Below are 23,243 nucleotides of genomic sequence, written 5' to 3'. Positions count from 1 at the left end.
TTGGGTTAGCGGACCGGATCTGGAGATCTGCGGTGATCACCTTCAATATTTCCCAATAGCTTGATCCCTTTTCTGCACGGGTGACGGGACGGGTTACACGGGTAATGCCTCGAGCGGGGCCAAGGTGATCGACGTGGTTCTGTCCGTGATAGTTACTCCGTCTTACGCCCGGTGGCCGGTGAGGGCGCAGACGTGCATCTGACTCGATACTGTGAGGAAGTCCTCCTCTGACGCTACGGTCCATGTCATTGTAATGAGCCTCTATATCCATCCGAGATATATTATGGAGATAAATATATGTACAAGTCAGGACAAAACAACCGTACAGAGAAGAGCCCCTTTCCTTTCATTTCCCAGCCGCCGGTCTGAGACCACCTGGAATGCAGGCAGCCGGGTCTGGACCGTCGCCAAACTCAAAATTGCATCCCCGCTGTTGGGCTCTGGGATGGCAGGACCAGTCCATTCGCCCAACCTGGATCATTATACTGGACTGGAAACTGCAAGGGTTGGACGTGGATGGTGTTTGGGGGCGCATTCCATATCTGGACTGGCTGGACACCTTCTACAAGAGGACCACCACCCATTTGCTCCCATGTGGGTTGTGGTTGTGGTTGTGGCTGCGGCTCGGGCTCTGCCTCTGGCTCTGGATCCGTCTGTGTCCCTCTGCCTTCGAATTGCATTTGAGTCCAGGCGCGCATAGCACGCGCCAAGAATTGAAGGCGAGCGAAAATATCATCAGGAAATGCCTCGTTATTGTCAGGACAAAGCTGTTCAAGGCGCCATTCCACGTGGTCCATGATCTTGAGAATGTCGGTTGATTTGCGAACCGCCTCATGATCCCAGTCTGGCGCTGGATGCGTGGACAGCCGAAAGAGGGTCACGAGGGCCCGAGCAAATTGAATCCACTGGAACATCGTGAAGAGGGTGATGTCTTCTGTTTGATATCTGTGAAAGACTTCCCACCAGGATCGGATGGCCTGCAGACTGTGCCACATGCAACCTATCGCATCCGGACCTATCGGGCTGACACTGGGAGCAACAGTACCCACGGGGGCCGGAGCGGCGTCCTGAGCCGAATAAGCCGTTTCGTGGACGGCCAGCTCGACGTAATGCAAGTGACCGAGAATCCAGTCTGAAACAGTGGCCAAGTCAGCTCGCATCTCGTAAGCAAGGATAATGGACGTGTTTGCTACTCACCATCTTTCTTGGCGCCTGATGGGAGGGCGTTGCGAACAACCTCTAACTGTGGACGAAAGGACTTAAGGAAGAAAGGGACGGATATTGGTGTTTCCTGTTCGTCGCGAAACTGTCTCGCGCGTTGGGCGAGTAGCTGCAGGCGTACATGAGCGGCCAAGGCAGTATCTCCCGACCATTCGTAATTCTCTTCGACTACTTTGAGGTACCCCTCGATCATTGGCGTCCAGCGCATTGGCTCCATTTCTTCAAAATAACTTGAGATCCTGGATATGAAATCAGCATATATGGCAGAACACGCCAATTGCCGCTTCCTCTACGCAGCGATTCGGACTTACACTGATGCTAGTAGAAAGCAGCCCAGTACTGCCCGCTTTTCCTCCAAGGGGTTAATTGTTGAATAATGTATCTTTGGCCAGGAATGCGATCCCCCAAAGAGAGTAAGTGTGTTTGCTTGGGAAGGAGCTGGCTTGTTAAGATGAAGGCAGTGAACAATGGAAACGGCCATTTCCATTAGACGCGATAGCGTAGACTGTCTGTTAACGTGCTGATCGTAGCCCCAGGCTACGTAGGTCAAAATCCCAAGAAGCAGGTCAATGCTAGATTCATTTTCCACTACCATAGCGGTAGCTAAGGCCTTTTTGAACTCTTTTCCTCGAGCGATCTTTTCCTGGATAGAACGGGTAGTGACGGCAAGCATGGTTTCGAAGAGAAAAGGCCGTTCGCGTTGCATTTGTTGGGGTGTAAGATTGGGTGGCAAGTAGACGAAGGGACACAGCCGCAGCATGCGGCCGCGAAACAAATTGAGAGCTTCCTCCGCGTCCCGATCCCCAGGGATCTCGTACGGGATTGTCGCGGGCGGTAGCTGTGGGGTTGGAGTGGAGTTTGCTTGCGATGAGGACGATCCTGACAGCTTGGGTGTCGGAGTCCGGTGGAAGAATTGAGGCAACAGAGGCTGCGGTGCGGGAGACAGATGAGCTGACTGCAGCAGTTCGAGTACGCTGTCGAGCTTTGCATCTATTTCCTCCATCAGGGGATTGTTGAAATTCTGCGACTCCCGCTTCCGTATGCCTTGAGACGGCTCGCACGGCTTCTTGAGGCGATGGCATCTAAATACTGTGGGCGACAGTCCGAACAGTGTTTCATCTAATGCACTGACCTTTGACATCCCTCTCCATTGCCCATCGCAACGCATTTGACTTTGCCCTTGGCGCAGTTCACACAGGCCAGACCGTACGGCCCGCGTCCGTCCATGGCGTAGATAAGCTTCAGGGAGGGGCAAAGAGAACTGTAGCAGAAACCACGGAATCTGGCAAAATTTGACAGCGAGTCGTGTTCAAGTACCAGCTGACGATGCGAAACACTACAAAGACAGGAAACTCGCCCCTGACGCGATGAGGTGGAAGAACAAAGAAGCTTAGGTCCCCTCATCACATCACGTGAAATGTGATAAGCTGAGGTGAGCTCGTATAATGCACTGCTTACAGCATCACATTGCACAAAAGCCGCATAACTAGGCTGAAAGCGGTTGATCGTCACGGGGGATGCGACGTCGCGAAGTGGGGGCCCTCGAAGACTTGTGCAATCATCTGCCATCCAGGTTAGAACCACTGTATATTCCAAACGATGGCGGTGCTTGGATGCATAAAGCCCATGGACTAATGATTTGCCAAGGAGCCCTCCATCCTACGGATCACTCCCGTGGTTCAGCCACATCGACGAAATCGAATCGAAAGCGCCGCATCATGTTCCTTCCTTGGATGGCAGGCAGGCACGTTTTCCAGCACTCGCTCGAGCACTCCTTCCATCAACTCCCAACGCCGTATTGGAAGTTGATTTCTGTCTTGATGTCGTTTTCCGGTGGGAATGGGATGGCCCGGTCGCTTATAACCCCCAGCCTAGGCGATCGGAGCCTAGACCGAAACCTAACGGCGACGGGTGAGCCACAATATATTTCTTGACGGCAGTTGGCGACGGGAGGAACCAACCTGTCAGTTCTTCCACTCTCCCTTGCTTGCTCCATACCTTCACTACTCCATCCACGCTGACAATCTTGCATAAGGCAGGATCTCTTGTGCGAAATCGAACCACTATATGCAGTGCACGCATTAGAATTACTGCAGGCCAGATATCCACGTGTTCCAAGGCTATTCCCAATGAAGCTGTTGGTCCACACGGCTGGACAGCTTTTGGCGGCTTTCGTTCCGAAATCCGACCATCGATCGTGCATCACGCCGGCACCTGCGGTCGCACGGTTCGCAGTTTGCACCTGCCCGAGGCTCCAGGGATGAACTTGGCAGTTCACGCATCGAACATATTTTTGACGTTGAATAATATATGTCTTGCTCGGTTTCCTGGGCCCTTCCCTGTCCGACACGTGGAACTTGGAAGGATGACTGTGAGGACTGAGGACTAAAGCTAGCCTAAACCAAAGTCGGCGCCTCCGAGGATGATAAGCAGGATGGCTGGACCGCAAAAGTACGCGCCTACCTTTTACCGCTGCAGAAGTATCCAATTCCAGTGCACCGCCTCTTGGCCTCTCTGACATACATCTCTGTCCACAGCTGACTCGCATATTTCGTCCGACGAGGAGTCTTGTCTCCCTCCACCATCATGTCACGGCCTCCCGCCACAACGACGTGGCCGGCGGCGATCGATCCCGCTCTTCTGGAACCAACCAACGACCCGCACCCCGCGGCCGATTGCCCAGTCCTGTCAACTGCGGACATTTATTCTTTGCGGGCTGAGGTTTATCGCACACACTCTTTCTTCACGGCATCAGATATCAAGGCAGGTGTTAGCGGGGTGGAAAAAGACGGGACGGAGTGGACCCTTTCCCACTGAACCCGGCGGGTCGTGGGTACCGGGTACGCGGGACTATAAAACGGCCTGAATTTTCTGAATGTTCCTCTAAAAGTGGCTTTCAGCCCATTGAAGCACGCAAACGCACCATTGAACTGATTGAACTTCGCCGGTGTCTCTCCTCAGTATTTCCTAGCATACCGGAGCGCCTCACCATTGACGATATACGCCGCCTTGCCTCACGTCATACCACGACCTATCTCCGACCAGAATTGATTTGTCTTTCGATATTACCATGGGTAGCACAGGAAGCTATGGCCCTGCATCTGAGCCAATCGCTATAGTCGGTCTCAGTTGTAAGTTGGCCGGGGAGGCTAGCAGTGCTGATCGGTTCTGGGAGATGCTGGCCGCAGGTAGGAGCGCATGGAGTGAGATACCTCCTTCCCGGTTCAACTTGAGAGGTGCATATCATCCTAAGTTCGACAAGCTCAACACAGTAGGTTCCCATCTCCCCAAACGATGAGGGACTCGCTAAGACGTCAAGCTCAATATCCGCGGTGGACATTTCCTCGAACAAGATCTTGCTTTATTTGATGCTCCATTTTTTAGTCTCTCTGCCGAAGCAGCATCCGTACGTAAGCCCATTCAAGTAGGTCGTGCCATGTTAACAGATACAGTCAATGGATCCTCAGATCCGCCTTCAATTGGAGTCTGTATATGAAGCGTTGGAAAATGGTCAGTATGTACCTTCACGTTGAATGACGCGACACTGATGAAATACAGCTGGATTTACGTTGCCAGAGGTAGCTGGTACAAATACTGCTGTGTATGCTGCCATGTTCGGGCGAGATTACCACGACGGAATTATTCGAGACGAGGACAACCTGCCACGATTTTTGGCAACCGGTACCGGAGACGCCATGTTGTCTAACCGTGTCTCTCACTTTTACGATCTAAGAGGGCCCAGCTTCACCCTCGATACAGGCTGTTCCGGCGGCCTTGTTGCACTTCATCAGGGTGTTCAGACCCTGCGTACTCGCGAAACCAACATGGCTCTCATCTGTGCCTCCAACCTTTATTTGAACCCAGACGTCTTTAAATCCATGGGATCCCTAGGGTGGGTTGTCCCTCAGCTCTAAACACAGCCGCTGGCTAACCAAGCTAGGCTGGTTTCACCCGATGGCAAGTCATATACCTTTGACTCGCGTGCCAATGGTTACGGCCGAGGAGAGGGGATTGCAACAGTAGTTATCAAGCGCTTGTCTGATGCGATCGCTGCGCGAGACCCAATAAGAGCGGTAATACGCGAATCCGCCTTGAATCAGGACGGAAAGACAGAGACGATCACAACACCTTGCGAAGAGGCGCAAGTGGCTTTGATGCGCGATTGCTACCGTCGCGCAGGCCTAGATTTGAGAGATACCCAGTATTTCGAAGCACACGGAACAGGAACACTAACAGGTGACCCTATTGAGTGCCGCGCCATCGCTACGGTTTTCAAAGAATATCGAGGCCCGGATGACCCTCTGCGTATTGGTAGCGTCAAAACAAACGTTGGACACACTGAGCCGACAAGTGGGTTGGCGAGCTTGATCAAAGTGGTTTTGGCGTTAGAAAAGCGAAAGATCCCACCGAGTGTGAACTTTGTGAAACCGAATCCGAGTCTAGCACTGGATGACTGGCGTCTTCGAGTGGTGACTGAATTGGAAGATTGGCCGGAGGGCTCTGGTGGTATTCGGAGGGCCTCGATCAACAACTTCGGATATGGCGGTACAAATGCACATCTTATTGTTGAAAGCCCGACCCCGTGGGAACCACTCTCACTTGCGAACGGTCATGTGCAACCTGATTCTTCACTTGACTCGCAGTTGTTTGTGTTCAGTGCACGCGACGAACAGGTCTGTCTTGAGATGATATCGAATCTTCAACTTTACTTGAAGCGAAACGCCGCTACCGAAGACTCCGAGGGTCTTCTGCGCAGCATTGCATACTCTCTGGGCCAGCGCCGGTCTCTCTTTCCTTGGGTAACCGCTCGTTCAGTGCCGGTTCAAGACGGCGTCAGGGAAGCTATCCGAGCTCTCAATTTCCCGATGCCCGTACCGCGCCGCGCCACCCGGGTGCCACGTATTGGAATGGTGTTCACCGGTCAGGGAGCTCAGTGGTATGCCATGGGCCGTGAACTAGTTGCGACCTACCCGATATTTGAGGCCTCGCTCAGGGAAACAGATAGGTGCCTCAAGGCCTTAGGTGCCACTTGGTCGGTGATTGAGGAGCTGACTCGCGATGTGACGGAGACTCGTGTCAATGATGTTGAGTTCAGCACTCCTCTATGTATCGCTGTGCAGATATCTCTTGTACGACTTTTGCGATCATGGGGCGTCAAACCTGTGGCCGTTACCAGCCATTCCAGTGGGGAGATTGCTGCTGCATATGCTGTTGGCGCTCTCAGCTGTAAGTCCGCAATGGCCGTGGCCTACCACCGTGCCCTTTTAGCAGCCAATAAACGTTTTCAACTATCGAACAAGGGTGCAATGGTTGCGGTAGGTATGAGCCATCGCGAAACGAAATCTTACCTCGCTCGACTTGAAACGCGGAGCGGCACGGCAACAGTGGCTTGTGTGAATAGTCCTGCTAGCACTACAGTTTCCGGCGACGATAGTGCTGTTACTGAACTCGAAGCCTTAGCGAGGAATGACGGGATCTATACCCATCGTTTGAAAATCGAAACTGCGTTCCACTCGCATCACATGAGTCCTGTCGCAACCCCTTACCGCATGGCTCTCAAAGGTCTCTTATCGCCCGCAACAGTCAAGGACGAGGACTGTATTGCATTCTCGTCACCTGTCAGTGGAGGACGCGTTTATAACCTGTCAAAGCTATCAGAGCCAGGCTACTGGGTGGATAGTTTGCTCCAGCCAGTTCAGTTTGTCGATGCGTTGACTGACATGATCCTTAACGACTCTGATTCCTCTGGTGCGAACGTCGACATCATCCTTGAAGTCGGTCCCCATACCGCTCTTGGCGCGCCCATCGCACAGATACTCGCAGAACCAGAATTTGCGGGACTGAATCTGCCTTGCCTAGGCTGTCTCGTCAGAGGTACCAGTGCCATCGAGAGTATGCACTCGCTCGCAGCGAGCTTGCTTGCGGAAGGCCTTCCCCTCGATCTAGGTGCGATCAACTTCCCTCGTGGTCGGACTCCTAGTATACGGGTGCTCTCAGATCTGCCCTCATATCCATGGAATCACCAGACTCGTCATTGGTGCGAATCAAGGTTCAACAAAGCTCTCAGAGAGCGGTCACAGCCTCCGCATGATCTTCTAGGAAATATTGTTCTAGGCACGGACTTGCACAATCCCAGCTGGCGCCAGATCCTGAAACTCACGGATACCCCGTGGGTTCGAGACCACATTATTCAAAACAGCATTATTTACCCCGGCGCGGGATTTATCTGCCTAGCAATCGAGGCAATGAGACAGCTCTCTGAGATTCATTCGAAGACTAGCCATGTTGCTGCAGGTTATCGACTGCGTGATATCGATATTTTGCAAGCTCTAGTAATACCAGAGACTGACGACGGTGTCGAAATCCAAACGAGCCTAAAGCGTGTATGTGACAAGAACATCAACACTCGCGAATGGAAGCAATTCGAGATCTCCTCAGTCACATCCGACAATCGATGGACGCTCCATGCTCGCGGCCTCATTATGCTTGAGCCACAGAATGCACCACATAAGACTGCTCCAGCACCTCGCCCTGCTAGGCTCTCCGGGTATACACGTCGCTTTGAGGGAAATGACTTGTACAGTAGCTTGAGGGATATGGGTATCAAACACCAGAAAGCATTCCAATGCATTGCCGAGATTGAACAGGCAGGCGACAACAAACGCGCTGATAGCTTGCTGTCCGTTCCTGACACCTCTTTGCCAACCGACCTTCCTCATCGCGTATTGGTGCATCCCACCACGCTAGACGCCGTTCTCCAGACCGCTTACACTCCGCTGATTGAGAACAGCGAAGACGAAAACGGGAAAGTTCCGCGCTCCATCGGTAGTCTGTGGATATCGAGTGCAATCAGCAACGAGGCTAGACATCGGTTCAAGGCGTATGCCTCGCTCGGACATATTGATGCACGAGGTCTGAATGCCGACATCATCCTGGCGGACTACGATGACGAAGCCGCACCTCCCGTACTTGAGATTCGTGATGCCGTATATCAGTCACTAGGACGGAACTCCACAGCTCAGTCAAGCGACGACCAATGGACTAGACAGCCGTGTATGAAAATCAAGTGGGCGCCCGACATATCATTGCTGTCCAGCCCGGCGCGAGAACACCTCAAGCAGCAGTTGTCACACCCTGTTAACGTTGATGAAACTCGGATCCTCCTAGACCTGCGTCGAGTGTGTCTGTACTTCATCTCCGACGCCCTTGCCGCCCTGACACCATATGACGTTCGCCGGTTAGAAAAGCATCATGCCAAATTCCACGTCTGGATGCAGCATCAGATGATGCTTGCTGCTGACGGACGCTTGGGCCCTGAGAGTCATCGTTGGTTGGAGGACACACCAGAAGAACGCGAACAAATGATTTCCGAGGTCCGAAAGTCCAGTGTTAATGGCGAGATGGTATGTCAAGTAGGACCGCATCTCGCTATTATTCTCCGCAAGAAAAAGACGCCGCTGGAACTCATGATGGAAGGCAATCTGTTGAACCGGTACTATCGCCATGCACTGAAAAGCGACCGGGTGCTCCCGCAAGCTGCAAACATTCTCGAGTATCTTGTCCACAAGAATCCGCGAGCAAGAATCTTGGAGATTGGTGGCGGCACTGGCGGCTTTACCCGCTATACATTGCCGAAGATCGGCACCCCCAAAACAGGAGCGCTTGCGGAGCTCTACCATTTCACCGACATCTCGCCTTCCTTCTTCGAGGCGGCGCGGAATGAATTCGCCCCGTGGTCTGATGTTATGCTCTTTGATAAGCTGGACATTGAAGTTGATCCTGCCAGTCAAGGGTTTGGGTTAGGAAGCTATGACATTGTGATCGCCGCCCAGGTACTCCATGCGACGACATCCATGGCCAGAACCATGTCCCATGTGCGGAAGTTAATGAAGCCCGGAGGTACTCTGCTCCTGGTTGAAACAACTCAGGATCAACTCGACACCGAATTTGCCTTTGGGCTACTACCTGGTTGGTGGCTTAGCGAAGAACCGCAGCGGGCCTTGAGCCCTTCTCTCACTGTACCCTTCTGGGACGAGACCCTGAGGACTGCTGGCTTTTCTGGTATCGATTTCCACGTTCGCGACTGCGAGAGCGACGAGTGGTACATGATGAATGTCATGACCTCAACCGCTGATCCTCAGCCCCAACCCATCATGCAACCGTTGAATTCGGTTGTTCTTGTCGTACGACAGCAGGCGCCTTGCGACCAGCTCTGGCTTAACTATCTTCGGTCGAACCTTGCGAGTGCTGGGCATGCTCCGTCGGTGGTCGAGCTCGAGTCTGCACCTATGGAAGCGTTCAAGGACAAACAGGTGCTTTTCCTAGGTGAAGTCGACCAACCTCTGCTACATGGCTTAGATTCCGCTAGCTTGAAGCGGATTCAGGCCATGATTAAACACAGTCGAGGTGTATTGTGGGTGACTCGCGGCGGGGCGGTTGACTGTGAAAGACCCGAACTTGCGCTAGCCTCTGGACTATTCCGCAGCATACGACACGAATATGCAGGCGTCAAATATGTCACTCTCGACTTGGATCCTAACACGAAGCTCTGGTCATGCGCGACTGTGACAGCGATTACACAAGTATTCACGCACAGCTTCGGACCGATCAACAGTGGTGCAGTGAACTCGACACCATACGAGTTTGAGTATGCCGAGCGCCAGGGCGTCATTATGATTCCGAGATTCATCCACGACAATGACCGCAACGAGACCCTTTCGCCCAAGGCAATAGATTGGTCATYATCAGAGACATTCTCGACGGAACCGTTCTTCCAGCCTGAGCGTCCCCTCGCGTTGAAGGTCGGGGTTCCAGGCCTGCTTGATACTCTTGCTTTCGACGACGACAAAGCAGCGCCTCCTGAGGGTTCTCGGCACCCATCTGATCTCATCGAGATCGACCCTCGTGCGTATGGTGTCAACTTTCGAGATGTCTTAGTGGCGATGGATCAGCTGGAAGAGCGCATCATGGGCGTCGACTGTGCTGGTATCATCACCCGCGTTGGAAGCAGGGCAGCGGCACGCGGCTACGCGGTGGGTGATCACGTCTTTGCTCTCCTGCCTAATGGAGGATACGGTAGCAGAGCACGCACTGAGTGGACAAATGTCATGCATATGCCCCCAGGTATGAGCTTTGAGCACGCAGCTTCAGTGCCTGTACTGTTCAGCACCGTGTATCTATCCTTTTATAAGGTTGCCCGTCTTCAGCGGGGCCAAACCGTTCTTATCCACGCCGGTGCCGGTGGTACTGGTCAGACTGCCATCCAATTTGCGCAGCTCATTGGGGCCGAAATCTACACTACCGTCGGATCTCCTGAGAAGCGAGCCCTGATTATGGAACGCTATGGCATCCCCGCCGACCATATCTTCTCCAGTCGCGATGCATCCTTTGCACCAGGAATCTTGAAAGCCACAGGCGGGCGAGGTGTTGATGTTGTGCTCAATTCGCTTGCTGGGCCATTGCTGCAAGAAAGTCTTAATATCGTGGCGCCCTTTGGCCACTTCGTCGAGATTGGCAAACGCGATTTTGAGCTGAATAATCACCTTGAGATGCGCCCCTTCTCGCGCGCCATCACATTCTCTTCTTTCGATCTATTAGCCCTTGCTCGCCATGATGGACGACTTATACATTCAGCCCTCGCTGAGATATCCTACCTCCTAGAGAAGGGAACTATTTCCCCTGTCCATCCTATTTCCACCTACCCGCTCGGTGACATCTCCAAAGCGCTGCGGTTGCTTCAAAGTGGTAAGCACGCCGGCAAGATCGTCCTTACTGTGAGTCCGCAGGAGAAAGTGCGTGTTCTTCCGCGGGCGCGCATCCCTCGCCTTCGCTCAGACGCTTCTTACCTACTCGTTGGTGGAGGGGGCGGTATAGGACAGTCAATTGCTCACTGGCTAGTTGATCGCGGTGCTCGCAATCTCATTATTTTGTCTCGAAGCGCCGCTACTAATCCTGCGGCTGTCGATGTGGCCGCTCAGTTGCAGCCTACGGGTTGCCGGATCAAGCTCGTATCTTGCGACGCTTCTGTTGGGCCAGACCTATCGGCAGCCCTCAGAAGCTGTGCGGACGATTTACCGCCAATTCGTGGAGTTGTTCAAGCGGCTATGGTTTTGAAGGACTCGATGTTTGAACGGATGAGCTTTGATGACTGGCAGGCGGCATTGAATCCAAAGGTCAAAGTGAGCTGGAATTTGCACAACCAGTTCCCCCGCTCTACGGATCTCGACTTCTTCATTCTTCTTTCCTCCATGTCGGGAATCTACGGCTACACCACACAATCAAACTATGGTGCCGCCAATGCCTATGAGGATGCCCTTGCCCACTGGCGCGTCTCTCAAGGCCTTCCAGCGGTCTCGGTCAACTTAGGTCCAGTCAAAGCAGTTGGATTTGTTGCAGAGACCGCCGGAACCGCTGAACGGATGACTAGAGTCGGTCATTACCCAGTGACTGAGGGGCAGGTCTTGCGTACTTTGGAGTCCGCCGTGCTTTCTCCCTTCGACAAACAAGTTCCCATGGGCATCAACCAAGGGCCTGGGCCGCACTGGGACCCCAACAACTCGGCCCCGCTCGGTAGGGACGCACGATTCCGAGCTATGCAGTACCGCAAAAAGTCACAGCGTCAGGCAACAGGAGAAACCAACGGCACCACCACCTCCCTCGCAACACAACTCTCCGATGCAGGGTCGAAGAAGCAGGCGGAAGGCTTTGTAGCCCAGGCCATTGCGAAACGACTCGCCGAGATCTTCATGATTCCACTTGCTCACATTGATGCTGCAAGACGTCTAACGGAATATGGCTTGGACTCGCTGGGTGCGGTCGAGCTGCGCAATATGTTGACGCTACAGGCGGCCGCGGATGTTTCGATTTTTGATATCATGCAGAGCGAGTCCCTTGCTGCTCTCGCGTCTAATGTTACGCGCAAGAGTACGCATGTTGATACATCGTTGTTGGTTATGTGACATTTACGTGTAATGACTAATGAAGTTATGATTGATGGGATGAGTAACGAAGTGATGGACCTGATGAGCTGTTTACGACTATATGTTTTGCATAGATCCAGCTGGAGCATAGCATTGCATACATAATATGATTTGATTTGCATCATCACTAGACAATCCGTCAAATGGTTGTCCATTCGTATTGCTGCTTCTCTTCATGGGTAACTGGATCAACATCTTCATTTTTGCCGTGCAGCTTTGCTATCTGTATCCATCTTCGCAATCAATCGCGCGATCAACTCATTCTACAAACATTCTATCATGCTCCATGAAGCAACATCAGGGGACCGGAATCCTCGCCCGCAAACACCCATGGACTGGTAACCCCAAATCTTAACCCCGCGGCCTACAAAACCCATCTTCCCTCTCGTCCCCTTTTTCCTCTCTCATGCATCTTAATAGAATCTTTTTGTCGATTTTTATTAGACTTTTCTATAGATATTTGCCTTGAAATTTTGTGAGGTGTGAGCCTTCGATCTGGCTACCGTCATCTAGGTAGTTCGGATTGGCTTGCTGCTCTGTCGTGAGCAGCTATAAAGGTGCTTACTTGGTATTTAGTTACTCCAGCTATCTACCGGATGTCTACCACATTATCGCCGGATAGTAGGTCTAGGTATCACTGGATCTCTCCCCTGACCGAGGAGCTTGCTATAAAACAACGATATGCATATGCTGCATTGCAATGTTTTGTATTTACTTTAGACTTCTATTTATTTCTTCTTGCTAAGCAGAGCCGGAAGGTCATCCACCTGCTTCTTCCCTTCAATAATGTCTATCGTCCAGTTAGCACCTGCATTCATCCGTAGTCTCGAAGAGAGAAGGCAACTTACTCCTCACAGCACAGAACAGCGGGAAATCCTCCGTCTTCCCATGCTTATCCAAAAAGTCATACACCACCTGCGCCGTCGAAACACCCTGCAGCTTCTGCCCATTCATCTCCTTCTCCTCAATCTCGCCGACACTAACCCCCTGTTCAACCGCATGCGTCGCAGAACGCACATTGCGGCCTCCGTAGCAGCTCGCCACTAGATCTGCAATACCGGCGCTCTCCTCTGTGAATGTCTTCTCGTTCACGGAGCTGGGGAACCACGTCCGTCCGAACCGGATCATCTCGCCGACACCCTGCCGGATAATGGCCGCCTTCGTGTTCTCGCCCCATCCCTTGCCAGCGACAAATCCTGCCGCCAGTGCGACGACGTTCTTGAGGGCTCCGCCAAGCGCAACGCCAGCGACGTCCTTGACAACGTGCACGAAGAAGTAGGGTCGCGCGAAGAGTTTCTCGAGGAGTTCGCCGTTGACATGCGGTAAGTCTTGCGGCACGCGCTCGAGCTTGATGCTCGTTGGCTTGCGTTCCTTCTGGCGCTGGACATCCACCTTGATGAGGTTATCCTTGGGCGCGCCATCCTCGGACGTAAGATCCATAGGTGGCGGGTCGTAACCGATCGTCGTCTCGCAGAGCCGTTCGGCTGCAACCTCTGGTGCGATGTTTGCGCCGGACAATGCGCCGCAGTAGATGTGCAGCTTCTCCATGATGCGCTCTGAGTACAGTGTAACCGTTCCGTCTGAGACGTCGACGCCCTTGATGCAGGAGATGCCGCGGGCGTAGGGGAGGTGGTGACCCTGGATCTGGTCGAGGGTCTTGTCAATGAATTGGTGGGGGAGGTTGAAGACTAGGATTGTTGCGTCTTTGACGGCTTCTTTGATGTCTGGTGTGGCGATGAGGTTAGATGGCAGCTTAATGCCCGGTAGGTACTTGACGTTCTCGTGTGTCTCGTTGATCACTTTTGTGAGCTTCTGTGGTTCGTCGCCGTATTTGTCGTGGTGCGCGGAGTCGGAGGGGACCTTGATGTCTTCTTCGAATACCCACATGCGGACATCCTTCTCAAAGGTGTCGCTGTGCTCGGCGGTGTTTTCGGCGAGGATCTTGCCGATTGTTGAGCCCCTGCTCTCATATTAGTTGCGTATTGATAAAGTGTTGTGTGGATGGGAGGTGTACCAGTTGCCGGAGCCGATGACGGAGACTTGGTGCTTTCGTGTCGGTGCCATTGTGTCTGTGTGTTCGTAACTGCGTGATCGTAGGAGGATTGTTAGTTGAGTCCTTGAGGGGAGTCCAGATGGTTAATATAATGTTTGTTCAAGATGATATCATTCGGGACCCTCGGCAGTCCTCAGCCTTCCAGGATTGTTTGTGTAGCCAAGATGATGCAATCCTTACGGCAACCCTCCAGTTCATGCATGAAGCTCGGACTCGCATTAATCCACTTATATTTCACAAGGTTATCGCGCTGGAAAAGGAATCCTGACACCTAGCACAGAATAACACCGAATCCCCGCCGAAACATCGGTCCTCCGTGAGGCTATGACGGCATGGCTTTGTGGCATTGCTTATCCTTATCGATAGAGATAAGTTGCAGCCCTATCGATAAGCTGCAACCAATCAAGATGGATCTGATAAGCAGCGCCAAGCCCGCCTGAAAATCGGTCGGGAGATCTCCAGACCCGAGATGGACTCGTCGTGATCTTCACCCTGCGTCCAAAATGGCTTCACGTTCGCTTGTTTCGGTCCCAGCAGCTGACAGCCACGGTCACGGATCGCTTCGCTCCCGCCCGATTCCCTGAATATCTTCTCCCGAGCCCTTTCTAGTCAAACCCAGCCGTCGCCATGCGCGTCCGCCCACCAGCCCCGAAAAAGCCCACGCCGGGCCTCCTCCACGAATACGCAGACCGCCTCGTCGCATTCGAGTACTCCTCCTCCAACCGCGTCAAACCGCACACACTTCTCTTCATATCAGGCCTAGGCGACGGCCTCGGCACGGTCGCGTACCTCGATGACATCGTTGCGGCGCTGGACGATACACAATGGTCCGTGTTTTCGCCGGTCATATCCTCGTCGTACGGCGGGTGGGGAACGAGTGGGCTAGGCCGGGATACCGATGAAATGGCGCGGTGTATTGATTATATCCGACACTACAAATCGGGGTCAGATGTGGACGAGAGAAAGCGGAAGATAGTCATCATGGGCCATTCAACAGGGAGCCAGGATGTCATGACTTACATTTCGTCCCCGAACCCCCGACATCCTCAGCCCGGGCTGGACCCTGGGCATGGACATAAACAGATGCCGGTCCTCCGACCGCAAGTCGACGGCGCGATCATGCAAGCGCCCGTCTCTGACCGGCAGGCCATCGAAGTCGTCCTACGAGAAGGAAACGAGAGACACTCGGCGGAGTACATGCGGAAGGTCGTCGGTGATGCGGTTGCATCAGCGAAGAAACATACGTACGAAGACTATGACGCGCTCGACACGATCATCCCTCTCCCCGTTACAGCGGCGATCGGGTACCCGGCGTCAACGGCGATATCGAGTCGGCGATTCCTCAGCCTCACGAGTCCAGATGCCCCTGCGAGTCCCAGTGAAGATGACCTATTTAGCTCGGATTTGACGGTTGAGCGGCTGAGGAAGACATTCGGGATGGTGAGGCATCGGGGTGTTTTAGGAAGAGAAAAGGGGCTGCTCGTGCTTTATTCCGGCAGCGATCCTGCTGTCCCGCCGCATGTCGATAAGGAGCGGTTGTTGACGAGGTGGCAGCGGGCTACGGATGCGGAGAGACAATACTGGCATGCTGAGAGTGGGATTATTCCTGGCGCGACGCATACGCTTGAGGGAGCGAGGCAGGTCGAGCAGCGGAAGGAGCTGGTAAGGAGGGTGAGAGTGTTTTTGAGGGATGTAGAGGGTGCTTCGTAATATGCATCCTGTTGGCATTTGCTTGAAAGGGGTAAACACAATGATTCTTTATAGAGGAAAAACAGTTTCATGATGCAAACAAACCCACTCCGCGTAAAAAGTGAACTACTCTTCAATGAAAGGGTCACAGTAAGTTCCCTCACCCAAGACTCGCAAAAAGCCCCCGAATCTGGTAGTCCTACAAAAATATATTTCCGTCCGATGAGACTCCACCAACTCTTTTGCTCACCAAATGAGCATAAACCTTGCATTACAACCTAAGAGGCATGATCTGATCATTCTTGATCTTGAAACCTATTTGTCGCTTCTTCTTCAAGTGGCCTTGTAGCTCTCCAACCAGGCTGTTCTCGCGTCCCGGCTGCTTTCCATGGATGCATAACTTAATGCAGAGAGAGCCTTTGTAAGCGGGAGCTAGGTATGCACACAAAGCCTTATCCGGTATCCAGTGCGAAAATCATCACAAAGCCAGCCAAGCACCGCTAAAAGCGCCTCTCGACGATCTCATCGCCGTCGACCATGGTCGATTTCTCGGAGTGCTCCCCGCTTTCCAATCTATCCATACTCCAGGTCAGCTGCCGCGACAGAAGGCGCAAGGTGAAGAACATTTAGAGGGAGCACTGTGATCGCGTTCAAAGACGAGCCACAGCTCGCGCATCGTCTGGTTGGACGCCCAGGCTCTATTCAGGGTTCGAAGTTTGAGATTTCTCTTGTCGCGACGTAAAACCAGAGGCAACCATCACGCGCCAGATGAGAGCCGACTCGGTCATCATAGAGCCGATAAACTATGTTTTGTAGGTGCTTGGACAATCAATTGTGGAACTGACGAAATGGCTACAGAAGCCCAATTGGCTGCGCGATATGTACCCCTGTCCTGAGTCTCGATTGCACAGGGACAATGCCTAGGCTGCTAGGCAGGAGATCTTACGACCGCCAATGGGGATTCACGGCGCAAGCTAAGACGCTCAGAGCTGAAAGAGAAGCAATTGATTAATGCCTCGGGATGGAGCACGACATGTGTGATTTTGCCGGCTTTGGACCAATCGATGGTGTCTTACCCCGGACTTTCTCTCGCCATGGTTCCTCTTTGAATGCGGGGGGCAAATTGAACTGACACTAGCGTGAGGTCTGGGGTAGCATTGATATTGATGGATGGGTGGATGGGTGCTCCGGGGATGTTGGATGAGGGCTCAATGGAGATAAATCTCCGGCCTGTCCATCGCTGAACCCAAGCTGGCCTACGATTAAGCTCGTCCCTGCAAAGACATAAAGTGTTCCATCTCTCTCATTCTCGACCCTATCCAACTGCTTTACGCCGGTCTTGTCAGCTACAATGCGCTTCCACATCCCCCTCATCCTGGCCCTCACGGCTCTTGCAACGGCATCCCCAGTCCCAGTCCAAGCCCCAGCTCCTGATGCGCACCCACTGTCCAAACGCGACGGCGCCGCCGTCATCTCCGCCGTCAACACCATCACCGAGTCAATGATAACCCTCAACGACACCGTAACCTCCTACAAGGGCGGAATCCTGGGCACAGTGACGGCGCTAAAGATCGAATTCCAAGCCATCGCGCTAAGCAACGACCTGCGCGACGCCGTGAGCACCACAAAGGCCTCTGCGAACTTCACGGAAGAGGAATCGCTCAATGTCTCCGCAGCCTTCCTGGACCTGCAGCCGAACATTGACTCGACGCTCGACAATATCGTGCGGAAGAAACCCCAGTTTGATACGGGGCTGCTGGGGATTGGGAGTTTGGGGTTTTTGGTCAAGGCGAATCTGGTCACTGAGAAGGACCTTGCGGCGAAGTTGGGGGATGAGGTTGTGAAGAGGTTGACGGCGACGTATGCGGGAATTGCGCCGATAATCAATGCGCAGATTCAGGCGAAATTTGAGGAGGCGATTGCTGCTTTTGAGTAGGGTATTACCGGCCGCGGTCTTGACGGACACTCTGAAAGGAATCAAGTCATTATATTCAATATACATTCTGACTATGTTCGTCATAACTTCAAATCAAACAGCCACCCAACAAACCAACCTATACAGTAGCATTCAAATTATGTTGCAGTCCTCTACAATCCCAAAGCCTTAAGCAATGCCTCCCCAACGCCAGTGGCACTCGCCGGGTTCTGCCCCGTAATAAGCGTGCCACCCAATTCCTTAACGGTGCTGACAACAACCTTCTCGCCCCAAGGCTGGTCGGCCTTGACATACTTCCCGCCAGACTTCTTATTCAGCTCATCCTCCAGCATAAACGGCATCACCTTGGACAGATCAACCTGGTCCTCCTCGGTGTTCGAGAACCCGGTGACTTCCGCGTCCGCGACGAGGGGCTTGCCCGAGGGCGTTGTGACGTTCACGAAGACGCAGGGGCCGTGGCAGACGGCGGAGACGGGCTTGCGGGCGTTCGCGAAGGATTGGATTAGGGCGATCGAGGTTTTGTCTGTTGCGAGGTCGAACATCGCTGCAAACATAAGCATTAATATCATTTCGAAGTTTCACGGGTTTTGGGTATGTGGAACGGGTACATACGTCCGTGTCCGCCGACATAGAAAATAGCGTCGAACTCGCCCTTCTCGGCGCGGGGGAGCACATCGGCGAGCTTCTCGGTGTTCTTCCATAGCGCCTCCTGCTCGTTCAGGAATTTTGTGGAGACGGGGTCGTTCTCGAACATCTTTACGGAGGAGGGGTCCAGAGGGGCAGCGCCGCCCTTGGGCGAGGCGATTGTGAGCTCGGTCTTGGAGTGCAGGACTTCCCAGGGGTGCGCGAATTCGGGCTGCAGTGGACGAATGAATGTTAGCTTGCGAATAACGAGGGGAGCATGGTAAGGGGTGATGGAGGGGTAAGAGAACGTACCAGGTACCATCCCGTGGGGTGGTCGTTCGCCTCGATCTTATCGAAGGAGGTAAGAACGATGAGGACTTTGGGGGCCATTGTTGCTGTGTATCTTGATGAATCGGTTCGCGAGATAGTAGAAAGAATTATCTAGGCTGCTTGTTCAATTGAGGGAGAAGAGGGGAGCTGGGAGCTTATAAATGCGCCTCGGCGGGCGGGGCATTGACATCATGATCAACACCGCGGACCCCGAAGGTCCCCCGAGTTTTGTCCCACAGCAACATTCAATTGAAAGTGAGTCTCGGCGATACAAGTGATAGCACTTTGAAGCGTGACGTTGGCAGTATAGGAATCCGAATTATCAGATGCGAGCTTATGCAACAATAGCTAGGCTGGACTAGCCACCCCGCTTTTCCGTCCACCATGGCACTGGAGCTGGCACCTCTTTTCTCTTCTGCTCATCCATTCCCCGGTTTCAATTCGTGAGGCTATAAGGAGGTTATACTAGGGACCTATCATAGGCGTGGAGAACGAATCGCGTTGTCATTGCTCTCTATCTCTATCCAGGTAGGTAAGCAAGGCACAGCAGTGCTACTGAAACCGCTTCGCCTCCTCTTTAAACTTCCTCGCAGGCACTTTCTGATGAAACAGATGATCTAGTGTTTCCGTCGTCATACCCTTTGTCTCAGGCAATCTAAACAAAGCCTAGGCCAAAAGAAAGACTGTGAATGTAGCAGCTGGAAAAGCGGCCTTACCTTTTAAGTCTCCCTCGGCGGGATTTAGCATGTACGGTGACACCACTGAGTTAAGGACGGAGAGAATATAGTACGTCCCTCTGCCAAGCGCGATCGTTTTGTTGCGAAGATTACTTGCTCCGATTTCTGCTGCAATTGCGTATGGAATTGGTCCGATTGTGCATCCTGTGATTGATTAGATGGAGCCACCACGCAGGAATAGGGAACTTACCATAGCAGAAGAACCAGATCATCAGCAGGGCACACTGGGCCCACTGGACACCCGAAGACTGGGGGGCTACGCCCAGCAAGGCAACGGCAAGCATCAACGGCAGCATCGCAACAAGGCCGGTGATGTAGATGGTGCGCCGGCCGATATGGGTTTGAAAGATCCACGACAGGCAGGTGCTAATGAAAGAGAGCGAGATCGTCCCTAGCAACGTTAGTTACTAATAGGACAGTTATGAGAGAGTCGTACCGAGAGTGATCTTGAACGAGTTGTCAGACGATAGACCAGCAAGGGTGAAGAAGTAAGTGATGTAGTTCTGAATGGCCCAGCCCGGCATCAGTTGACATCCCCAGCTGACGATGGAGATTTCCGACCGCCGGCAATTGTTCCCACGGAAACACTCGCGGTAAGAACTGCCGATCTGCATATCGCGCTCGACTTGAATAGTGTTTTGGATCATAGCAATGATCGGCTTGGTGTCGATAAGCCCGTCTGGGGCGGAGATGGTACGCTTCAAAGATGCTTCAGCTTCTTCGACGCGGCCTTTGCGTATCAACCACCATGGCGACTCTGGTGCGAACCATGCGACAACGAACAGAGGGAGCGGAAACGCCCACTGCAGTGCGAAAGGGAGTCGATAAGACCATTGCGAGGGAATGCTCAGGGTGCCGGTTAAAACACCGGTCGATATAAGTCGCCCCATCACCCAGCACAAATTTACAAACGTTGTGAGGTATCCTCGAAGCACGAGGGGACAAATTTCGGACGCATACGAAGGAGTGGCAGCGGCGAAAAAGCCCCAGGGAATTGAACTATGGTGGGATGTTAGGGCTGTGGCGTCTATAACAACGAGGGCCACATACCAAAGCAGTTCACCAACAAACAGGACCTCAACGGACGGCGACAGAAAGGTAATGGTCACGAAGCCGGTCAATGCAACAAGAGAAACCATAATCACTCTCCTGGCGCCGAACATCTCCGACGCCCAGCCGTTGAGGAAAGTGCCAGACATCAACCCCAAAAGACTGGCGCAATTCAAAGCCAACTGCCACTTGGCTGGGATGCTGTACTCTCCATCGTCGAGCTGCACTCCATACTTCTCCTTGGATTGCGGAAAGGCGTAGAATGAGTGGACAATCTGCATGTCATAGGACTCCATGACGGTAGTGAGGGAGATGAGGACGGACCAGATTACGGCTGGGCGGTAGTATCGCAAGGAATCGCGGACACCCAGGTCTGTCTCTGCTTTCCGACCGACCTCAACCTCATCCACATAAGGTGCCTTCTCTGTTGTCTCGACCATGGTGTATGGTGATTTGCTGCCGAGTGAACACCATCGTGCAGTGTGGCTTATATACTTGTCCTGGAGATTGCCGATGATGCCATCCAGTACACAACATCTCGTGCTCGAAGACGTTTAGAAGGCCGCAAATGCACTTCATCTCTGATGTACCGGGAGTCGGCCGGGAGTCGGAGAAGCTTGAGAGAGGAGGACTGTGTTCCTGACCAGCCACTAGACAACCAATCGGTGCCAGCCCCGACGACGCCATACTGCCCCCCGCTGTCGTGCCCCGGACTCCAACTCTCCAACAGAAGGCTTAGTTTTGATAACATGGACCAACGATTCTCTCTTAAGCGTTATACTCAAATTGGCAATTATGGCTCGTAGGCCATTGCAATCGCCCTGTCTGCAATGCCGACACCGCAAGGTGAGCCTTCTGGTGCGGAGAAGCTGGTGCACATGACTGAAGCTGGCAGGTGCGCTGCGATCGCCGACGCAACACCTGTGGCAGCTGCGAACGCCTGCAATTCAATTGCTCCTTCCGAGACGACGGAGAGAGAACTCAGACCTCGCCGCCTGAACGGAAACGCGCAACTCAAGCATGCCTAGCATGTCGCCGTTTGAAAACACGCTGCTCCGGCGAACTTCCTGAATGTGCCAATTGTTGTCAACGGGAAAGGCAGTGTCGATACACTGCTAGGAACGAGCCAGCGAACGAGTCACTGCATGCGGAAGACGAAGGTTCACAGTGCGGCCCGATCTTTCCCAATCGTTTAAGGGACATGGTCGAGACCCTTGATCGCTTCTTTCGCCATATATACCCCATCCCTTCGTTCGCCTTCGTTCATGAACCCTCGACTCGGAAGCAATATCTGGAGGGGACAATGGACGAAACGTTTGCTATAGCGCTGGCTGCTGTGACCAACGCTTTTCTTTCCTCAGATGAAGCCATACTTGACGAAGGCAAATCGTGCATCCGCATAGTGGAAGCGCAGTTCTGGGACCATCTTCATGAACCGTCCATTCGTCGCGTCCAATGTCTTCTCTTCGTTATCCATTATCATATTCAGACCGGGAATTTCGCACGCGCTTACATGCTAGCCGGAATCGCCGGACGAGCTGCGACAGCCCTGCGGCTCAACTACGAACGGCCGGATATTGAACCAGTGGCGCAGGAGACACGGTGTCGTGTGCTGTGGGCGCTGACTAGCATCGACGGGCAGTTTTCTGTTGGCTTGCCAGAGCACGAGACGATGCCTTACAGCATTGTCTACCAGCAGCTGCCTCATTCCGAGGAAAGCTTCTCTGGTTCGCAAGTAGAACCGCCGAGGCATCCGAACCTCCTGGCCGCCTGTTTCCGACTGTCGAAGATCCAGCGGGACGTAATGCGACTTACTCGACAGCTTTCCATATCGGACAAGCCTATGGTGGGACTACCGGGACTGGTGCAGCAGATCCAGAACGACTTGTGGCGGCTCCATGCAGACCTGGAGGTCGAACATGACTTTTCCATCTCTTCGACCACTCAACCACTCAAGATGAAGGATTCTCGGTGGTTTGCACGGTATCTCCTAGCCTCCCTCTCATGGTACCAAGTCCATTGCGATCTCTACCGCATATTCCTGCCTGGCTATGCTGAGGCCGTCCCCACAGTAATCATGAGCGCGACCGATGCAGCCTTCAGAGGCCACGCAGCAGAGATGTGCCGACTCCACGTCCAGCAGATATTCAAGATACTAGGGAGTCTTTTAGACCCCGGCCTAAACGTCCCTTTACTATCGTCCTATGTCGCAGTCTGCGCCTATCAATCCGCGCGCTTGATCCTATTCCTACCGTCTTCACAGCAAGTCGAGGAATGCTTATCAGAGGAATGTGCTTTCCGCGGAGCAAATATTGCCTCCCAACTCCTATCCAGATTCTTCGCCGCGTTGCCATGGGCTCGAGATATTATCACCGACCTGCGACGATTAATATCCAACGCTACTTACGGTATCGGTGCGTCTTCAGTATCGACTGATAATGGCCGCTACCGGCACGATCAACTCGCTGTGCACAGCTTGCTTCGACAGGCTAACTTTGTGGATGATGACTATGAGCACTTGATCTCCCGCGACGCCCCTAGCATGGTCTGATCCTCCTCACACGTCAACAGTTTAGTATTTGCCCATGTCGTGGTACAACATATGGAAGACGGATCCCGTTGGG

The 23,243-nt window shown here is 53.1% G+C and overlaps 8 protein-coding genes across 8 annotated transcripts; 4 read left to right on the top strand and 4 right to left on the bottom strand.

The window, feature by feature from the left end:
* Positions 1-413: 413 nt before the first annotated feature.
* Positions 414-2,448, bottom strand: DSM5745_03899 (Zn(II)2Cys6 transcription factor domain-containing protein; the record flags this gene model as incomplete). The annotated part of the gene is made up of 4 exons (XM_026745915.1): positions 414-1,132; positions 1,198-1,460; positions 1,533-2,303; positions 2,354-2,448. The coding sequence occupies 4 exons, from the start codon at positions 2,446-2,448 to the stop codon at positions 414-416; spliced, it is 1,848 nt and encodes a 615-aa protein (XP_026604911.1).
* Positions 2,449-4,291: 1,843 nt separating this feature from the next.
* Positions 4,292-12,179, top strand: DSM5745_03898 (type I polyketide synthase; the record flags this gene model as incomplete). Its single annotated transcript, XM_026745914.1, has 6 exons — positions 4,292-4,492; positions 4,541-4,627; positions 4,674-4,731; positions 4,780-5,113; positions 5,162-9,887; positions 9,999-12,179. The coding sequence occupies 6 exons, from the start codon at positions 4,292-4,294 to the stop codon at positions 12,177-12,179; spliced, it is 7,587 nt and encodes a 2,528-aa protein (XP_026604910.1).
* Positions 12,180-12,928: 749 nt separating this feature from the next.
* On the bottom strand, positions 12,929-14,264 carry DSM5745_03897 (glycerol-3-phosphate dehydrogenase family protein; the record flags this gene model as incomplete). The annotated part of the gene is made up of 3 exons (XM_026745913.1): positions 12,929-12,990; positions 13,049-14,160; positions 14,215-14,264. The coding sequence occupies 3 exons, from the start codon at positions 14,262-14,264 to the stop codon at positions 12,929-12,931; spliced, it is 1,224 nt and encodes a 407-aa protein (XP_026604909.1).
* A 616-nt stretch (positions 14,265-14,880) lies between these two features.
* DSM5745_03896 (putative esterase) lies at positions 14,881-15,963 on the top strand (the record flags this gene model as incomplete). The annotated part of the gene is made up of 1 exon (XM_026745912.1): positions 14,881-15,963. One exon carries the CDS (start codon positions 14,881-14,883, stop codon positions 15,961-15,963), a length of 1,083 nt encoding a protein of 360 aa, XP_026604908.1.
* Positions 15,964-17,293: 1,330 nt separating this feature from the next.
* Positions 17,294-17,878, top strand: DSM5745_03895 (cell wall mannoprotein 1 family protein; the record flags this gene model as incomplete). Its single annotated transcript, XM_026745911.1, has 1 exon — positions 17,294-17,878. The coding sequence occupies one exon, from the start codon at positions 17,294-17,296 to the stop codon at positions 17,876-17,878; it is 585 nt and encodes a 194-aa protein (XP_026604907.1).
* Positions 17,879-18,030: 152 nt separating this feature from the next.
* Positions 18,031-18,892, bottom strand: DSM5745_03894 (type 1 glutamine amidotransferase domain-containing protein; the record flags this gene model as incomplete). The annotated part of the gene is made up of 3 exons (XM_026745910.1): positions 18,031-18,422; positions 18,491-18,734; positions 18,815-18,892. The coding sequence occupies 3 exons, from the start codon at positions 18,890-18,892 to the stop codon at positions 18,031-18,033; spliced, it is 714 nt and encodes a 237-aa protein (XP_026604906.1).
* Positions 18,893-19,498: 606 nt separating this feature from the next.
* On the bottom strand, positions 19,499-21,059 carry DSM5745_03893 (uncharacterized protein; the record flags this gene model as incomplete). Its single annotated transcript, XM_026745909.1, has 4 exons — positions 19,499-19,713; positions 19,760-19,960; positions 20,006-20,568; positions 20,620-21,059. The coding sequence occupies 4 exons, from the start codon at positions 21,057-21,059 to the stop codon at positions 19,499-19,501; spliced, it is 1,419 nt and encodes a 472-aa protein (XP_026604905.1).
* Positions 21,060-21,414: 355 nt separating this feature from the next.
* Positions 21,415-23,170, top strand: DSM5745_03892 (Zn(II)2Cys6 transcription factor; the record flags this gene model as incomplete). Its single annotated transcript, XM_026745908.1, has 2 exons — positions 21,415-21,465; positions 21,515-23,170. 2 exons carry the CDS (start codon positions 21,415-21,417, stop codon positions 23,168-23,170), a joined length of 1,707 nt encoding a protein of 568 aa, XP_026604904.1.
* Positions 23,171-23,243: the final 73 nt, after the last annotated feature.

This window comes from Aspergillus mulundensis, assembly GCF_003369625.1.
Source record: "Aspergillus mulundensis strain DSM 5745 chromosome Unknown scaffold_3, whole genome shotgun sequence".
In the NCBI taxonomy this organism is placed as follows: domain Eukaryota; kingdom Fungi; phylum Ascomycota; class Eurotiomycetes; order Eurotiales; family Aspergillaceae; genus Aspergillus; species Aspergillus mulundensis.
Note: the sequence above shows the minus strand (reverse complement) of the source record. Positions and strands in the feature narration are given on the sequence as shown.